The sequence below is a fragment of the Hippocampus guttulatus genome, chromosome 13, assembly GCF_054856545.1.
Source record: "Hippocampus guttulatus isolate MCC_2025c chromosome 13, RoL_Hgut_1.0, whole genome shotgun sequence".
In the NCBI taxonomy this organism is placed as follows: domain Eukaryota; kingdom Metazoa; phylum Chordata; class Actinopteri; order Syngnathiformes; family Syngnathidae; genus Hippocampus; species Hippocampus guttulatus.
This window is the reverse complement of record NC_141273.1, coordinates 12,851,708-12,868,448: the sequence shown is the minus strand read 5'-3', so window position 1 is coordinate 12,868,448 and position 16,741 is coordinate 12,851,708. Positions and strand designations below refer to the sequence as shown.

At 44.3% G+C, this 16,741-nt stretch overlaps 1 protein-coding gene across 1 annotated transcript; it reads right to left on the bottom strand.

Moving 5' to 3' along the window:
* Window positions 1-154: 154 nt before the first annotated feature.
* ythdf2 (YTH N6-methyladenosine RNA binding protein F2) lies at window positions 155-11,928 on the bottom strand. Its single transcript, XM_086126702.1, has 6 exons — window positions 11,723-11,928; window positions 11,465-11,489; window positions 8,094-8,173; window positions 5,371-7,065; window positions 2,126-2,188; window positions 155-1,556 (listed from the first exon to the last, which is right to left on the bottom strand). The coding sequence occupies exons 1-6, from the start codon at window positions 11,747-11,749 to the stop codon at window positions 1,533-1,535; spliced, it is 1,914 nt and encodes a 637-aa protein (XP_085982828.1). The 5' UTR covers window positions 11,750-11,928; the 3' UTR covers window positions 155-1,532.
* Window positions 11,929-16,741: the final 4,813 nt, after the last annotated feature.

Below are 16,741 nucleotides of genomic sequence, written 5' to 3'. Positions count from 1 at the left end.
TATGAACTACAACTTTAATGGCAGGAAAAATATGGAGGATTGCAGAGGAACAGACATTTCTGTGAATTACCGGCGTTTGCGCGATAGCAGGCCCGTCAGTATGTTATGAGCCAAGTCAAAAGGTCTGAGTGTGAAGAAATCAAAAAGGCACACATTTTGTGGAGCATCTTTATTTAGACCACAAATAAAAGCCAGTAGTTCTGAAAGAGGACCTTTGCATGTTGGCTTTTTGTGTTGAAACTTCCCCAAAACCGCCATTCTGAAGAAGAAAACAAAACAATACAATCTAATTTAATTACGATTGGCTTATGTAAGCAGTCTGAAATGGAAAGCGGAGAATGTTGTGGTATAGATACTGTAGGTCAGGTAAGTAGAGGAGAAAGGTGGTGAAAGTCATGTTTGGGCTGGACGGGTATAGTAGATCAAAGACATTCTTCAGTTTTTAAGAATTAAACAAGGGGAATCCACACCAATTCTGCTTAATATACCACATTTATTACTTTGGAACTGATTAATAGAAAGAGTGGCGGCAAGGCCACTCGCATCGCTGTCGTTAGAAAAGGGAGAAAACAAAAACAGACAAAACAACCCCAAAAAGAAAGCAGCCCATTGCAACAATGAATCAAGCTGTCCAAGGGAAAGAAAAGGCGGGCAAATTAAATCCAATGAAGGCTGTTAGCGGGGCCCCTTTTAAAAGATACTTTGAGCAAGGCTCAACTTAACGGGTTTTCTTCTGCTGCTTTCACACTGCCCCATTTTGTCATCTCCCTTTACAACATCCTCGACGCAATTCATCCTGACGCATGCAAAACAAATGAGAGCTATTCTGTACGTCACCTCCAGGAGAAAGAACAAGGGATAAGATAGATGAAGAGGGATGATACCCCCCCCAAAAAAGGGAGGGGGGGGGGGAGGCATACAGTTTAAGAAAATGGTCGTCTGTGACGAAAGACCTCCTGAATAGGGGGAAAAATGTGCGTGTGTCTCCATGTGTCCTCAGAAAACATGATGCAAAGATGACAGGAGAAGTCCCACTTGGGAGAGACCATTTTAAGCAAATGTTGATTTGAATGCGACAGACCTGCTCTTGGACCGTAAAAAACAAACAAACAAAAAAGAAAAAAACAAAAAGACGATGCTTTCATTAAAAAAAAAAAAAAAAAGTTCGGAGGAGAAGCATATGCAGTGGAATGGCAAAACAAGAGTTCACCTAAGGATGCTATGCATTAAGTTGTAGTCCTAGGAATAATAGTTTCTCTTTTAGTTTCGTTTTGTTTTTTTAAACTACGAGTTCCAAGTAAGTCTTTAAAGTCAAAAGAAATCAAGAAAGTCTTCATTGTGTTTTTAATTCTCATCCTCTGTTAATTCTTCAGCCTTCTTCAGTTTCAGGATTTCTTAATAAAGAGACATGTTGGATGTGATGATGCAATGGCTGGCGGGAGGGGAGGGGAAGGTGGGGGCTTGCGGGGGAGGTGCGGGAGGGGGGATGGAGGGGGGGGGGCTTTGCAGTCTTTTGACAAAAGCACCAACTGTTACTTGATCCGTCCCTGGCGATCCTGGAAGGACAAACAAAACGTCAACTTCTAATGTTGCCATACAATTTGTCAGGAAAAATATGCCTAAAATCGCACGTAAACTTCAGGTCATAGGTCATAGGCAAAACCACCAGTGGCAAAAGTCGGTAAATATCCATCCATCCTTTTTCTGCGCGGCTCAGAAAATGGGATGGCTGGATGTTCACAAATCTGTACTATTGGTCAGGCCAAACACGTCATTTTTACAAATACAAAAAGTACTGAAATTGTGTTCTCTTCAATGATGTAATGTTGATGGCACAACAAAAGTTCATCATCATGTCAAACAAAGTACAACGGTCATTTTCAGTTGACGAAGCAGTACCGGTTGTACGCCTGCGTGTTTATTTCAAACCCAAATGATGGTTTAAAATGTTAAAAATGTTGCATCAAGTACCAGCCGTGCAGAAATGACGGATTTATGATGGCGACGGTTTGAATTCTTGCTTTTATTTCCACAGAGGACAAATAGTTGAGGTTGAGCAGCCTCTCGGAATGTATCGTTTCAACAGTTCTTCCGTGACAAGTGTAACATCAGCCTATGATTTTACCTGCAGCCTGTAATGACTCCTGTTTGGGTTGCTGGGATATGGCTCGCTGCCTTGGACCTCCACCTGCCATAAAAACACACCAAGTGGAAAACAGATGACCACTTTGATCACTGGCTCACAATTCAAAACTCAATGAAACCGAGCAAAGCTTGATTTGTACAGTAAATTCGATAAAAGTATCCCCTCATATTTGAAGTAAGCCAAACTTCCAGGGGATGATAAATAAAACTCCAGCTCACATTCCACAAAGCTCGACTAAAAGGGTTAGTATTTGTGCAAGTTTAGGATGTGAATTCAAAAGAAAACTCCTTTCAAAATATTGCTCCTATTTTTAAACCTGAAAATGTTTCTAAATACTAAACTTTGACGATAAATGCCAATCACAATATAACTGAGGAACTCTTCAAGCATGTCATCAATAAATTCACAATAAAATTGGTAGCATGCATCAGTAACATACCGCTCGAATATACCCAAGAAAACTATTTCAACAAAAGCCACATCTCATAATACTTTAGACAAACGACAATTAAACATTTTGATGCAAGGTGCTATTTTAATAGTGGTGGTGGGGTGAGTTTGCAGTGGCCTAACAACTGCAACGCTTCATGAGGGCGGTTTCGATTATGTTGCCAATCATATGAGCAATCCAAAATGAAATGTAGCATTAGTTGACCATTTGTGCTGGATGTCAACGACGTTGAATTGTGGAGTGTGTATGGAACGAATTTGGTCACTGCATTTGCTTTGGGGCGGCGACGTTCACCAGAAAATACAAATAAAACGTTTGCATTTGAAAATTGACGAGTGTCTCATATTGTTGATTTATGGCCTTCAAGCGTTAATTGAGAAACAAACGGATACAAAACTCCATTGAGCATTACTTTATGGTATCAAAATGGCGTACCAAATCTGCATCATGAAGCTGCCCGGAAGAAACATTGCAGGATGGACAAAATATGACGAGTGGAACCACGACTCCTTGGTTAATGTGAAGCTGATGCCAAGTGATTCACAACATAACCAAAACAATTTCCATCAATGTTTTCTTTTTTCCCCTCATTTTCAATTTGAGGCTGAAATGAACAGTGCAAGCTATTTCTGTTTTTCACTCAAGGCCACTTAATATTTAAACTTGACATCACCCCTTGAAGTGTCAAAATAGCACCAAGCAACATTGACAGTATGCCTTTGTCCCCGAACCATCTCCAAGCTCCTAATTATGAAGTTGTGATGTAAAAATCGAATATTTCATTGAAAAGTGTGTCTGCAATTTCCAAAGAAGCCCTGCTATTACGACAGCAGCGAAACCTGAATTTCGATAGGCAACAAAGTAGTCAAGTCATAATTACAGTAAATATTTTGTGTGAAGAGCACTCCTAGCCCATTCAAAAAGTCACTCGAAACGTGTGCCTCGTGAGGACATTCTTACGCCAATGTGCCAAGTCACTCATTGCGCACGTTTTGTAACCTCAAAATGTCACCTGCAAGGAACTTGGATCAACTGATGCCCCCTGTATAAAAGTTTCATACTTTCAGCCGACTGAAACTCGCAGCCTGGGGAACATTTGCGCCCCCCCAGCGCTTATGGGCTACTATAGCTCGGGCTCATGACAGCTTTGCGAAACATAATTCTGAAGTGACACCATGTGGCAGAAAAAGTTATTCTGTCACCCAATCCCCAGTCATGTCTTGTTCAAAACATGCCGTGACGTGGTTGGTGGCAAAAAGAAGAGGACAAGAGTGCTTGTGGAGTACAGGGGCTCCCCAACGTGTCTCGAATGAACAGAGGAAGTTGCAGTGCTCAAGAAATCAGATGCCATTACTCGACTAGACATCTTGAGGAGTATGCAAAGTATCGGGGAGATGAGCGAGAGAACTGGGTCACCAATTTTCTTCAACCAATGTTCCAAACTGTTCTTGAAGAATTGAGAAGACTGGATTAAGTGTAGCGGTGATATGTGCAATTGTCGAGTACCTCGATGAAAACAAATGCTCGCAGAATTTTTTTTCATTGCCTCCCACGAATCCGTTTATTTTGTGGCCACCTTCGGGAAGGCAGTCATTATTTGTTTTTGCTATGCATGACGGTAGCATGCAATGAGGATAACTTCAAAATAAATCTGAGCTCACCTAGGAATACATGGACATCAATGTCTTGGTACGCTTTTATTTTGAAGTTGTGCCTGGCAGCGAATGCTGGCGTGGCTGCTGTCTTGACTCATATTCCCGACAGCAGCCAATATTGACATCAAAAACTGTTGCACACCGATGTCAACGCAAAATCATGTTCAATTGCTAATTAAGGGCACTCATAAATAAATAAACACTGACAGTGACATACAGTGCTGGCTGCCAGTGTTAGCGTTTAGCCGCTAATCAAGTACCCGATATAGGCAAGCAAGAAAAGTTGGCCATCTTTTCAAAGTCTGGTTAATAGCCAAAAATTACTCTGCACTGAGAGCCTGGCACCGCTGCAGTCCTGACCCCCTCCCCCCCAACAAACTGGGCTTACTCAAATATCCTGTTTCAGCTGACAAAATCGTTACTGTGGTTGTGACATCACTTTGTCTCATAAAATAGCCCAAAATCTCTGAAGAAAACGTGCCTTTAAAAAAAGTTGATTTTCCAAAACATGATAGTTGCAACCCTAATGACTTTATTTAATAATGGAAACACTTTTTTGTGGGGCATGATTCAATGCAGCCCAGACTAACTCCAGCGGCAAGCACATAAGTTGAGTTTGACACCCCTGCCTATTATAAACTATTCAGAACTCGGGTATGCTTTATGAACTTTGTTTCCCATGTTCAAACATTTCAACCGCATTCGAACATAGGGGCTCCAATTATAAGTGTGTTACTATATGGATGTACAGTAATGCTGTCTGTAGTAGTCGACATTATGGGAAACGGGAACACGCTCCATCGTGTCAACAACCCAGGCTACGCTTCCAGGTCGACAGGTGAATAGGGAAATTCTCAAAGAGTGAACAAGCGAGGTTTCACTGGAGTTCATTTGACAGACAAATTCAAAAATGATCCGAGTACCTTTCATTTCATTGACAAAGATTGGACTTGATCATAACGAATGACTGCTCAAACGACTGAGGAGTACCGATTAGCTATTGCGAGGTAACATGCTACACTTAATAATAATAATAATAGATTTTGCACACATCTGCTTCTAACATCTAAGCTTACACATACGTTCACGTTTCAGTGTCTTCCAGGGGTCAACATTACCTTTTTCACACACTCCTCCTCCTCCTGACGCTTCTCGTAGTGTGAAAAGTCATCAAAGATGGAGGTGGTGTGTTTGTAGCCGGCGATGATCTTGAGCACCAGCCAGGCCTTGTCAAGCGGCACCTCCTGCGTGTCCCGAGAGTTGGTCACCGGCTTGTTCTCGTTGTTCTCTAGCCGGATGTGTCTCAGCTGACTGTTGGGAACGTCTTTGACAAAAATCCAGCGCACGTCAAAGCGCCCCTTCCACTTGTCCTGCGACCACACACCGGCGGACGTGTTGTAGTCCACGGCCGAGCGCATCTCGGCCACGCCGCAGAAGTGCCCGCTGCCGTTGACGCTGAACAGCAGGTAGAGCGGCCCCTTGGCGCCCAGTGAGCGGTAGGCGGCGTCCAGCCTCTTGTTGCCGTGCTCCGTACTGCACCAGATGTTGTACTTAATGGAGCGGTGGATGTCGTCCTCCGAGTAGCTCTTGATGATGAACACGCGACCCTGCTTGGGGTTCCAGTCAAAGTCCTTGGGGTTGTAGTTGTTGACCATACGCAACTTCTCTAAGACCGGGTGAGGCTCAGAGGACACCCCGGCAACCATACCCACCCCGGAGGAGGCGGGAGGCGACTGGCCCACTCCGGTCCCGCCGCTGTCCGCGAATCCGTTGGCCCGGTTCCGCGGGGGCACCCAGCGGGTGGGCTGGGCGGCCTGCTGCTGTTGACTCGGCGGCGGGGGGCCCTGGGAGAGCGGCGGCTGGGGCATTTGAGCGATGCCGAGCTGCCCGCCGGGTGGGAGCTGATGGTGCCCCATCTGGGAAACCGGGGGTACCAGCTGTCCATTGCTCAGGGGCATCTGTGGGTTCCCTGCCGCCGTACTTCCAGGCTGGGGGGACGCCTGATTGGGTTGCTGCCCGTTGCTCGGAATTGGGAGCACCTGCTGAGGCGTGACCGCTTTTGGCACGGAGCCTTTGTTGTCCCACGTGCCGATGTCCATGTTGTGTTTAATGGGCGGAGGCGGCAAAAACGCCCCGGCCATGCCGCCCTTGGTTTTCAGCTTGGGCTGAGGCTTGGCTGGCTTGCTGGCGATGTCCGCCCAGGAGGCAGGCTTGGCGGGGGTGATCGACACGGGCGGCATGCTGGGGGGTCCTACAGAAGACACGGGTCCCAGAGGACCCCCTCCTGGTAAGCCAGAGCCCACCACCTTCGGAGCCATGTCCCCGTTGCCCCCGGGAGACACTGCCCCGATCTTTAAGCCGGCCATGCCCTGGTCCAGGCTGTTCATACCGGGCGCCTTGTTTAGGGGTTCGTTGGCAGCAGATGCAAAAGGGGACTGTCCGTCAATCATGGCCCCTCCCAGGGAACTGGGAGCATACGCGTAGCTGCTGCTGTAGCCGGAGCTCTGCGGCGTACCCGACTGTCCCTGAGAGCTGCTGTTCCCCCATGCCGAGAAGTCGATGCCGCTGGGGAAGAAGTTGAAACCGTGCTGGCCCAAGAAAGGGTTGCTTCCCAAGGGGCCCGGCTGCCCGAACATGGCATCTGGGAGGTAGTGGGGCTCCCCGTTGCTTAGCTGTCCATAGGAGGCCAGGTAAGGCATAGGAGGGTCCCCGCCGGTAGACCACGCTGCCTCATTTAGGGAGTAGGAAAATCCTATGGAGGGGCTGTAATAGCTGGGCATGTAGGAGTCCGACATGGCCGTATAGGCATTGCTCTACGGGGAGACAAAGGTGTTTTAGTCAGAGCAACATTTCATTTGCTGCTGTGTGAGGACTTGCCACACAAATCAAATGTACTGTAGCGAACACAAGTGCAATTCATAGCTCAACAACTACAGACAAAAACTAAGAACCATGTTAACGCGCAATGCTGAGCCCCCCCCCCACCCCACACACACAGTTCACAACCCTATTGAGCATACTTTAAGATACAAATAATCCAAGGCCAATAAATGCAATACAACCCCAACCTGAAAATTCAGCGCATCTTTAAAATGCAGAAGGCTGGTTAGTAACCATTAACGTCAATGAAATGTGTCTCCACCACACCCTTTGGTTACCCGCAAATAAAAACGTCAATGGGTTCCTTACACCACCTCATTTCATTTGAGTCCTGCAATATTCCACCTCAAAGCCTTCCACAGTCAATAGCGAAAGGGGGAAAAAAAAATCTAAATAAATTCTGACAATACAGACAAAGCATGTCATTTACCATGAATTGAAGCGGTTGGAATACTGTATTGCTATACACCAATTATGCAATTAACTACATGTACAGTATATAATGAAGTTACTAAAGAAAGGAAATGTAGAGGCAGCGGTCTGGCATACTCGTATCAAAATGTATGTGTTAAAGTTCACTGTCACCCTCAAGAGCCCATATTGCAAATTTTCTGCTCGTAACTCGGTATATAATAATAATTTTAAACATTGATGAGCAGCAGATTCTAACTGCAAATATGGGGGCTGGGAGTCAGTCCTACAGTCAGGGTACCACTGTATTGGTATCATGTGTCCAATATCATTGCAAATAATCAGTCAACTATTACTGGAGGAAATGCAGGAGTTCCGAAAATCTTTTGATGATTTACATTTGCAAAAGGAACTGCCATTGTTGTGCAGCGTCAGCTTCCCACATGCGAGGTGTGACGTTAGATTATCCAAAGCTACACAACGTGCGTTTCCGAGCACTCAAGTTTCTTAAATGAGCTATCAAAGTTCAACAAGGAGAGGCAATGCTTACCTGTCTGGCCTGAGTGTTCAGATAAGGCTCAAACTCATCATCATTCAAGGAATCCTTTTGGGTCACAGCTCCGTTTTGTACTGCAAATAAAACAGAGGTAAATGTCAACATTTAAGCATCTAAGTGACGTTATTAATATTAGCATTAGTAATGTGACGACTGGGATGAATTAGGGCATCTAGAGCAAAAACAAACAAACCAAAAATAATAATAATAATAAGAACCCCCCCCCCCACATGGAATTGGTTATCTTCTGATCAGCACCAGATCTGTTCATCGAAAGAACAGCAAAAGTCGGGGCCATCACATATCATCTAAATATAGAACATTTCAGGTGCATTCATCATTCATAATAACAAGCAAAATAATTGCTGATTATGCCTAGTGACAAATTTTTCAATGTGCCAAAAATAGATCCATTTACGCCTCACTACATATTTTTGTGCTTTCTTTACCGCCCTAAAAAGTCACCCAGCTCTTAAGAAAAGGTGTCCGTGTTCGCCAGGCGGTATTCGGGATGCCACTCTCTGCTTTAAAAATACAGAGAAAAAAAAAGTGCACATTGTGGATTCTTTTTGGGTGAGTAACTCGAGTGGTAATGGTCAAGCAATTGTATTGACTGTTTTTAAGTTTGTTGACCATTGTTATTTTGAAATTATGCATTTTCCAAACATCAAGGCAAGTTAAATCCCAAATTTTTAAGATCCATTCTTAAGACTAAGTTCACAAGTTTCAATGCCTTTTACAACCGTTTAAGCACCCACGGTGAACCCTCCTAAAACAACACAAGTACATCTCCATGAAACAATACAATTTAATGCGTCTAATAAACATTAAATGAACATGGAACACAATTGACATTGGCATGTTGGCGTGGCGCTCGTCAACCAGTTTCTAACATGACAACTTTGGAGAATTAATTGCCCATCCCTTGCTCTCAATTCTGTGTACGTGTTAGTGTGAACGGTTGCCTAAAACGCGCCACGCGACTGGCTGCAGACGAGCCCAGGGCGCACATCGCCGGGAGAGGCACCGGTCAGCTGACCCAAATGAAGATGAGCGGTAAGGAAAATGAATGGATGGGATTATAATCAGGAATCGTAAATGACAACGACGTTCAATCATAGTCAACACTTTCTTTATGTAGGGTTCTTACATCTTAAGGCAAGTTAAATGCAATTACATTCAAAATTAAAATGTAATACCAACTTCAGAATGATCCCAATGTCCCATGTTGTCCAAAGTTAGCCCCATAAATAACATGCCTCTGCCCACAAGTGACCCGACTAAAACCAGCACTGTGTTGTTGGTTCCGCTGTTGTAGTTGTGCGATACCGCAATTCATTCAGGAAATCATTTACTGTGACTTGATGTTGAGATTTAAGGCCCTTAACAATCATAAAACCATAAATGTAAGACTTTTAAAAATCAAAACAACTAAGGTCTTGTTAGATTCCTGGATTGAGTGCACTTTTTCAACTTCGTTTATGCTGACGCGTCTCCATGGCTCCATGAAAAAGAAAAATTTACGTCATTTCAGTAACCAAACTCCTCTGCACGGCTTCCACATTGCCCACATTTTCCGCACCACACATCTATGAAAATTTGTGACCCGTGCAGACAGTCTGTGTAAAAAAAAAATGGCGGACAAGCAAAAGCTGTTACAAAATAAGTGTTTTCTACATCTCAATTATTTGTTTTGTTAAATGAATGTAGAGTGCTCCCCCCAAACTGTTATTGATAGTGTATTTGAAAAACAAAACTAAAACATGCCACAGGCATCAGGTGTCAAACTGACCGACTCCTATAATCTGGGAAAATATTGAGTGACAGCACGGGGCAAGCGTCGCAGAGTAGAAAAGCCAGCAAAAGTTGTGCATGTACATGCATGAAGAAAAAACAAAACAAAACAAGTTTTAGACTTTAAACATCTGCAGGAAACTTGATCTTACAAACACTGACAAAATCAGTCATGAAATTAAAAATAATTAAAATTTACAGTGTGAATTTTAATTATTTTTAATTTCTGCAACGGTGTTTAATGATAAATATGTGTTTTAACGGCATCGACTTGTGTGTTCTGTACCAATTTGTCCATGCACGACTGTGGTAAGGATAAGCGGTTCAGAAAGTGGATAGATGTGTTCTTCAGCCCCGCACATGATGTTGGTTGTCTATACATTAATACATTACATCGTGATGGGCTGTGTAAACTCCCAGCAATATGACCTATGCCAGCCTGATTGCGTTTTGAGTGTCCCTATGCAATATGTTACACGGTATGACTTTTTATTAGTAAAACAAAAAGATAGTAGCAGTCAACAGACGCGCCTTGCGACCGAAATAGGATAGTGTTTCACCAGTGCATTCAATTAAATTGACCGGTGAGGTGCGCGCTGCTCATACATTTTTAAATGATAAATATGGTCAGATAATGTTCTAAAAGACGATATATGTCAAGTGTCCGTATGTACTTAACAGCGAACACGGAGGGTCATTTATTGCGTGGGTCCCTTCTCCCTTTTGCTCTGTACAAGACGATTGTTATTGCTGGTTTTAATTGTGAATCAATGCCAAATTTGGTGACAGAAAAATACATGCTGAAAAATGTTGATTCCCCCCCCCCCCCCGCCCTTTAGAAAATCTGCCCAGGCTCAGTCAAGCCTCCCACATTCAAGCAGTGGCCGCGGGCTACCGTGCCACTGTTAATGTTGAACTGATTAGTTTTCAATGTCTTTTAATTGCTCCCCATTGCTGCTCTTGTTTGGACTTTGTTTCTGGTGGATAAATACGAGTTTATGCGTGCGAGTAGTGCTGCCGTAGCATTTTATTTCCCCTTGGGGGATGAATAAAATGTCTTTTTTATCTCACTATCTAAAAGTGCTCCTTGAAGACCATGTCCGGAAGACGTGTCATTCGGGGTTAACCTAGCAAGCAGCTAGCGGCTAGCAGGCTAAGCAAACAAGTGTCCCGAATGAGCGCCAAGGCTGTTTTCCACATGAACTTCTTCCAGCCGGCGAGCTACCAGATAGTCTGCCGGACATTTTCAAACAAGCTCAATGTCCGAAAAGTGAGCTCGGGGATGGGGAACGTGTGGGGGACTATTCCCCCGCACACGTGTCATCGCGATACAAAGCGGGTTAGCGAGGAAAAGGGGGATCCGGATGGGCATCATGTAACCAACTTTCGGGCTTAAACGTGGGGACCCGCGTTACAGTCGACTCACCGTAGGCCTCATTTAGCACTCCCGACGTACATGGCAGGCGTGTTGGACGACAACCAGTGGCTACGGCGCTTCAAAGCGACCAGCACACGTTAACCCGAGCTTTCAAGTGCCAAATAAGTGATCGGAAGCGAAGGGAGGCTCTTACCTTTATTTGCTTGGCCTTTCGGTCTCTGGATTGGGTCCAGGTGATTCATGAAGGTTTGATTTATGAGGAAAGAGGAAGGGGAAAAATTGATGAACAGATACTAGGCTGAGCAGTCAGTTCCGTTTAGCAGGTGGTCAAGGCCTACTGCTGCACTACTTAGCCACAGCCGCTTTTTGCCTCTCGAAGCTAAGCTATCACTCACTAGCCGTAGCCGCCGCGCGATGCTGACAATTTGCTTCAGAAAATACCTCTCTTTACCTGTTCGAGGAGGCTGCTAGCTGACATGTCTTTGTTATATTCCCCCCGGCTGAGCGCCTAAATATATTACGAGCGGCAGGCTGGAGAATTTCGCGTCGCGACGGATGAAATGTTGAGCCGAGCGCCCCTATCTCCCTACACAGCCTGCTTGGTGTCTACACAATGGCGGGCTGCACTTTGCTTGACAGACTTCTCAACATGGCTGGACGGCCTCGTCAGCCTGCAGATGACATTAAGAAACAACAGGCGAGCGCCCCCTGTAGTCGCGGAAGAACTAGTACTGTAGGGGTCTTTATGCCAAGATGGTCCTCTTTGGAAGATTCTGCAAAACAATATTGTATTTGACACTTTTTAATATATCATTTTAAAATAACAAACAAAAAAAGAACGCCCCCTTTTTATTCAAGGTCGAAAAATGTGCTATTTGGTCATTGAGGGGTGATGGGTGGGACAAGAAAAAATGGCATTTTAAGGAGTACTCCAGAGTCTAGAGTACCCCTTAAAATGCAATTTCTAGACTTATTTGATATTTTAAGAACTATTTTAAAACATTGGTTTCTCTTAGTTTTTTTTTTTTAGATTTGGTCTCAGGGCAAGTTAATTTACTCAGAAACTGTCAAGTAACATTGTAGGACATAAATGCAAAAAATACTAAACCTTAGGTACTGTATATGTCATATGAGGTTTGTGGGATTGTTGTCTTTGGGTTCTATTCATTTAAAGCCAACCTGAAACTAATCAGACACCTCATTAAGTAAACCCAATTCTATTGTAATGGCACGTCCTTTCCACAAGGTGGAACACTACTCCTCATTATGATGGTAGTACATACAGCATGTCATGGTTAACTTCGTTTTGTTCTTGATCGTTGACTCCCACAGTGCGGGTATAGATTAACAGTCATTCATGTTATGGCTAATAAGCAAATGTTGAATCAGACAATGACGGTGGGCGATGGACGTGCCAGGCCACCACAAAACAGTCACTGTGTCTGCCACTGCAGTACTGTACATATGGCCTTTTCATGCCAAATTGTACACATAATAATTAATCAAAATGCACATTGATTTATTTCAGCCACTAACCGAGATAAAGATAATAGAGAATAAAAACAAAATAAAAATACAAAAAACGGTGTTGCTTATTTGTACATGTCACTCCTTGTAAAAGTATCATATTCAATGAGCTGACTACGGTACTTTAAAACTCAGCCTAGAATTTTGTGCCTCCGCGGCAATATGTGAGAATTCATCCACCCTGCGAACCTTCATTTCAGATCACAGGCGCACAAGGCTCCATCAAATAAAAGTTGTTCAGCTGGTGTTTGAGAGAGCAAAAAGCACCAGCAACATGTACATCGCCGTCACAAATAGAAAACTGTCCACACCCTGCCTCATTTCATCACCCACATGAGGTGACTGTCCAGTAATGGGCTTTGGGTGTCTGGTGTGTGCGCCTTGGCCACCAGGGGGCAGCATATTTTATGCAGACAAACCAAATGTGAATATGACGGAAAAAACACAGAAGACAGTTGCAATATCACTCAAAACACATTTTTAAACACCTTTTATTGCATTTAGCAGTATGTGTTAGTATTACAGAAGCAGACTTTTATAAGGGAAAGGTTTGGTTTGCTTGAACGGACAACACTTTATTCTTTTTGTTCAAAATTGTGTGCTTGCACTTCGTCTCTGTTTTGAAGAAGTATTGCTTGTTGCTTGTTCCCTACCTCCTCAAATGACCTGTATCTTGAAAAGTTGTAAAGCTGGGTCACGCATAGGTTAAGGTATCCATATTGATGTCGGTCACAAAATGATATGAATTATGCTGCTGTGTCACCGGCATCATCAAAGGCGAAATGTGGAACAAAATGTTGTTGCTGTGATGTTACTTTATCCCCCTGGTAGCTTCTGTATTAAGCGTTGCTCGAGGCCAAAGGTTGGTCAGATGGCATGCGACTAAATTGTACCTAAGAACACATGACACGGGCCAGGAATAACCCCACCCTTAGAGTCACATAAACACGCTTCAACCCCCCCCCCCCCTTGCAAGAGTGAACAAGCGTTTGAAAATTACATTGTATAACAGGTGGGGCTATGGGTTTTGTTTGGGAAAAGAGGAACGACAAAATTTGCTCCTGCACGTTAGGACTCGTAAACATACTAAGAAGCACGAGCACGACATGCATGTATCATATTCATCCTTTCAACTCTCAATCACTTTTGAGTGCTTGACTTGTGCTCCCTCCCTAGAGGGCAGCTGCCTGCTAGCCTGCTGTGGAGTGGGACAGGTGGCATGGCCCAGAGAAGAGCGGGATTGCCACCAGCCAATAAAAATAACTGCAGGGCTCCATGATGTCACCCATGAGCAAACCATAGCTCAGGAGAACTAAATAAATCACATATATTTTTTTTAATGTTCATACTTGCATAGTATCGTCGCCTCTAATAGACAGCGTGGCCCAATTAGTCGTGATGTTCATCATTACCAAACCGAGAGCCGTGAGTGAACTGTCACGTAGTGGCAGAATTATCCTATTCTGCTAGGTTTGATTGAAAAAGCATAATCGAATAAATACCAGGGGCTCTATTTTCATGATGAGCGTAAATTCGGTGTGGATGCAGTGTATCTCTGCACTGCGGGTTAGACCCAATCTCGCAGCTGAGGGCATGTAAGAGGGAGGGCTGCGCCGCTGTGGGAGTAGTCACCACCTATTTCAATCGCCACCAATCAAAGTGGCTCCTTTTATCAAAAGCTGTGCAATCGTCTCACAAACACGCCAGTCTCCACATGGCAGAAACAGATCTGCACCGGGAGATGAGCACTTGAAGACCGACCCTCACCCCAGACTGGTCCGATGTTACAAAAAACGGGGTAGGCCGGTATTCGTGCCACGGCGCAAGTGGGCCGTTTAGAAAAATAGTGCCCAATGTTTTTTACAGCTTGGATATATAATTTTTGCAAGATCGTCGCCTGAAAGTAGTTATTTGGCCAATTGTGCCAGATAGATGGCTTTTTACATGATAAATCAATCTTCATTGTGTTTTCACCTAGAATTGAAGTCACTTTTCCAAGTATTGTGTTGTTTTTGCGGCCACATCTGCCCATCAGCGATTGCATTGAGAGAGCCGGACAGACCACTTTGGCCATTCACATCCTTAGCCAGTTGCCAGAAAGCGTGTGCAAACTAAAGCCGGAGTCTGATCTCACTACCATACCGAGCATTCTGAAGCCACAACACCATGCTGCCCATGCGGAACCTGATCCGTCGTAAATCTTCCCTCTTTTGACCATGTGACATGCCGAATCTCCGTCAACTCACCCAACCCCACCCCGATCCCCCTGGCACACTGAGCACAAATGTCAGGCGGGAGGGCGACAATTCCACATGTCTCGATTGCTCTTTCTGTGCATGTCGTCCATGCGCCTGAATATGTTCCCCCCTTTGTCGTGTAGCCATGATATCCTGGTGTGCGTTTGTGTGAATTTGCGATTGTGTGCGTGCATGACTGGAGTGACCCAGCTCCGCTTTTGCGGTAGTACACTTTTGGTTAGGAGATGTCAGGAATGTGGCACTTGTCAGCCTCCCGGAGGATGCTGTTAATTCACATTCTGTTCGTTTCAAAGGGTTAGTCTTTAATAAACTGCAAGCATTCCGGATGTTTAAAAAGGACTGTGTGTCTCGTCTGTGTGTTTAGCATTCCTTAGCTTCTTTTACTTGCAAAGAGTACAAGGGGGGAAAAATGAGATAATTAGGTAACAGAATTATACAAAAGCTGTCAAATTGAATGTAGAAGTTAACCACATTCTTGCGTGTGAGGCTGACGTAGAAGTCTCCGTCTTCACTCAGTGCTCTCTCTAGACAGAGAGCATGTACGTGAGCTGGTGAAGATACTAGCCAACTTTGGGCGAGAGGCATATTACAGCCTGGGACAGCGGTGCGGCACTGCCTGTGTGGAAGCGTTGCAGCAATATCCTGTTTCTATGTAAACGATACAGGCAATCACAGCGGATGTTCCGTTACGGGTCTTCGGAAGTCATTTTGCAAAATCTCTGTGTGAAAAAGACTTGTGACTAAACTCTGCATTTTTATAATTCCCTGGCCCTCTTTTATTCTTGCTGCTTTAGCCATATTGTAGTGAGCAGCCAGGGCACTAATTGCCATAATTTCTATTTCTGATTCCATGGTCGTCGGCACACTTTTCCTTCTTTCCATTATACGCTTAATTATAAGAAGAATTAAAACTAAAAAAAAACAAAAAAAAACACAGAAATCCTTTCTGGAGAAGTCTTTACAACAAGATTGAAAAACTCCTTTTGTGAAAGAGGAGTCATTCTATGTTATTCAATGCGTGGCGTTTATAATTAACAACATGGACCCCATCCATCCACCAGTCCTCTGAAATGCACATTATACACATGCAACAAAATTACAGTCACACACTTCTTTAGTTTTTTTTTTCTTTTCTTTCATTGAAGCCCCTGACTTCCCAATGTCCTGCATGTCGGTCTGTGTGGACAATGGGCAAGTTGTCTTGGGAAGAAAATACCCACACACTTGCACATCATGGAGGATTTATCACCAACATTTGTGTATAACCATGAGAGAGGCCAGACCTGTCCATATGTGGTGGTCCCGCATGTGTGTGTTTCCGATGACACTGCGGAGATGATTTTGAACAGCTGAAATGAGTTTGTGTGGAAGCGGGCAGCTGTACATCTCGGTCTTGGACATATATATCTACACACACACACACACACACGCACGCACGCACGCACGCACGCACGCACACACACACACACACACACACACACACACACACACACACACACACACACACACACACACACACACACACACACACAAAACGCAGTGGAATCCCAACGTCTGACCCCCTTGAGACTAAGCCGGACTGAGACCTTAATAAAGGCCTTGTTGTTTCAGGAGCTAGCTGTTCGGTTTCGAGTTCAGGTCTCTTGCAAACTCATCTCTGCAGTGCACTAGCCATTTGTGTTATT

Excerpts from the sequence above, each read along its gene's own strand:
- ythdf2 (XM_086126702.1), bottom strand. The coding sequence starts at position 11,749 with ATGTCAGCTAGCAGCCTCCTCGAACAG. Across the intron at positions 8,174-11,464 it reads GAAAGGCCAAGCAAATAAAG|TACAAAACGGAGCTGTGACC; the intron begins GTAAGAGCCTCC and ends TTTTATTTGCAG. Across the intron at positions 2,189-5,370 it reads AGGAGGAGTGTGTGAAAAAG|GTGGAGGTCCAAGGCAGCGA; the intron begins GTAATGTTGACC and ends TTTTTATGGCAG.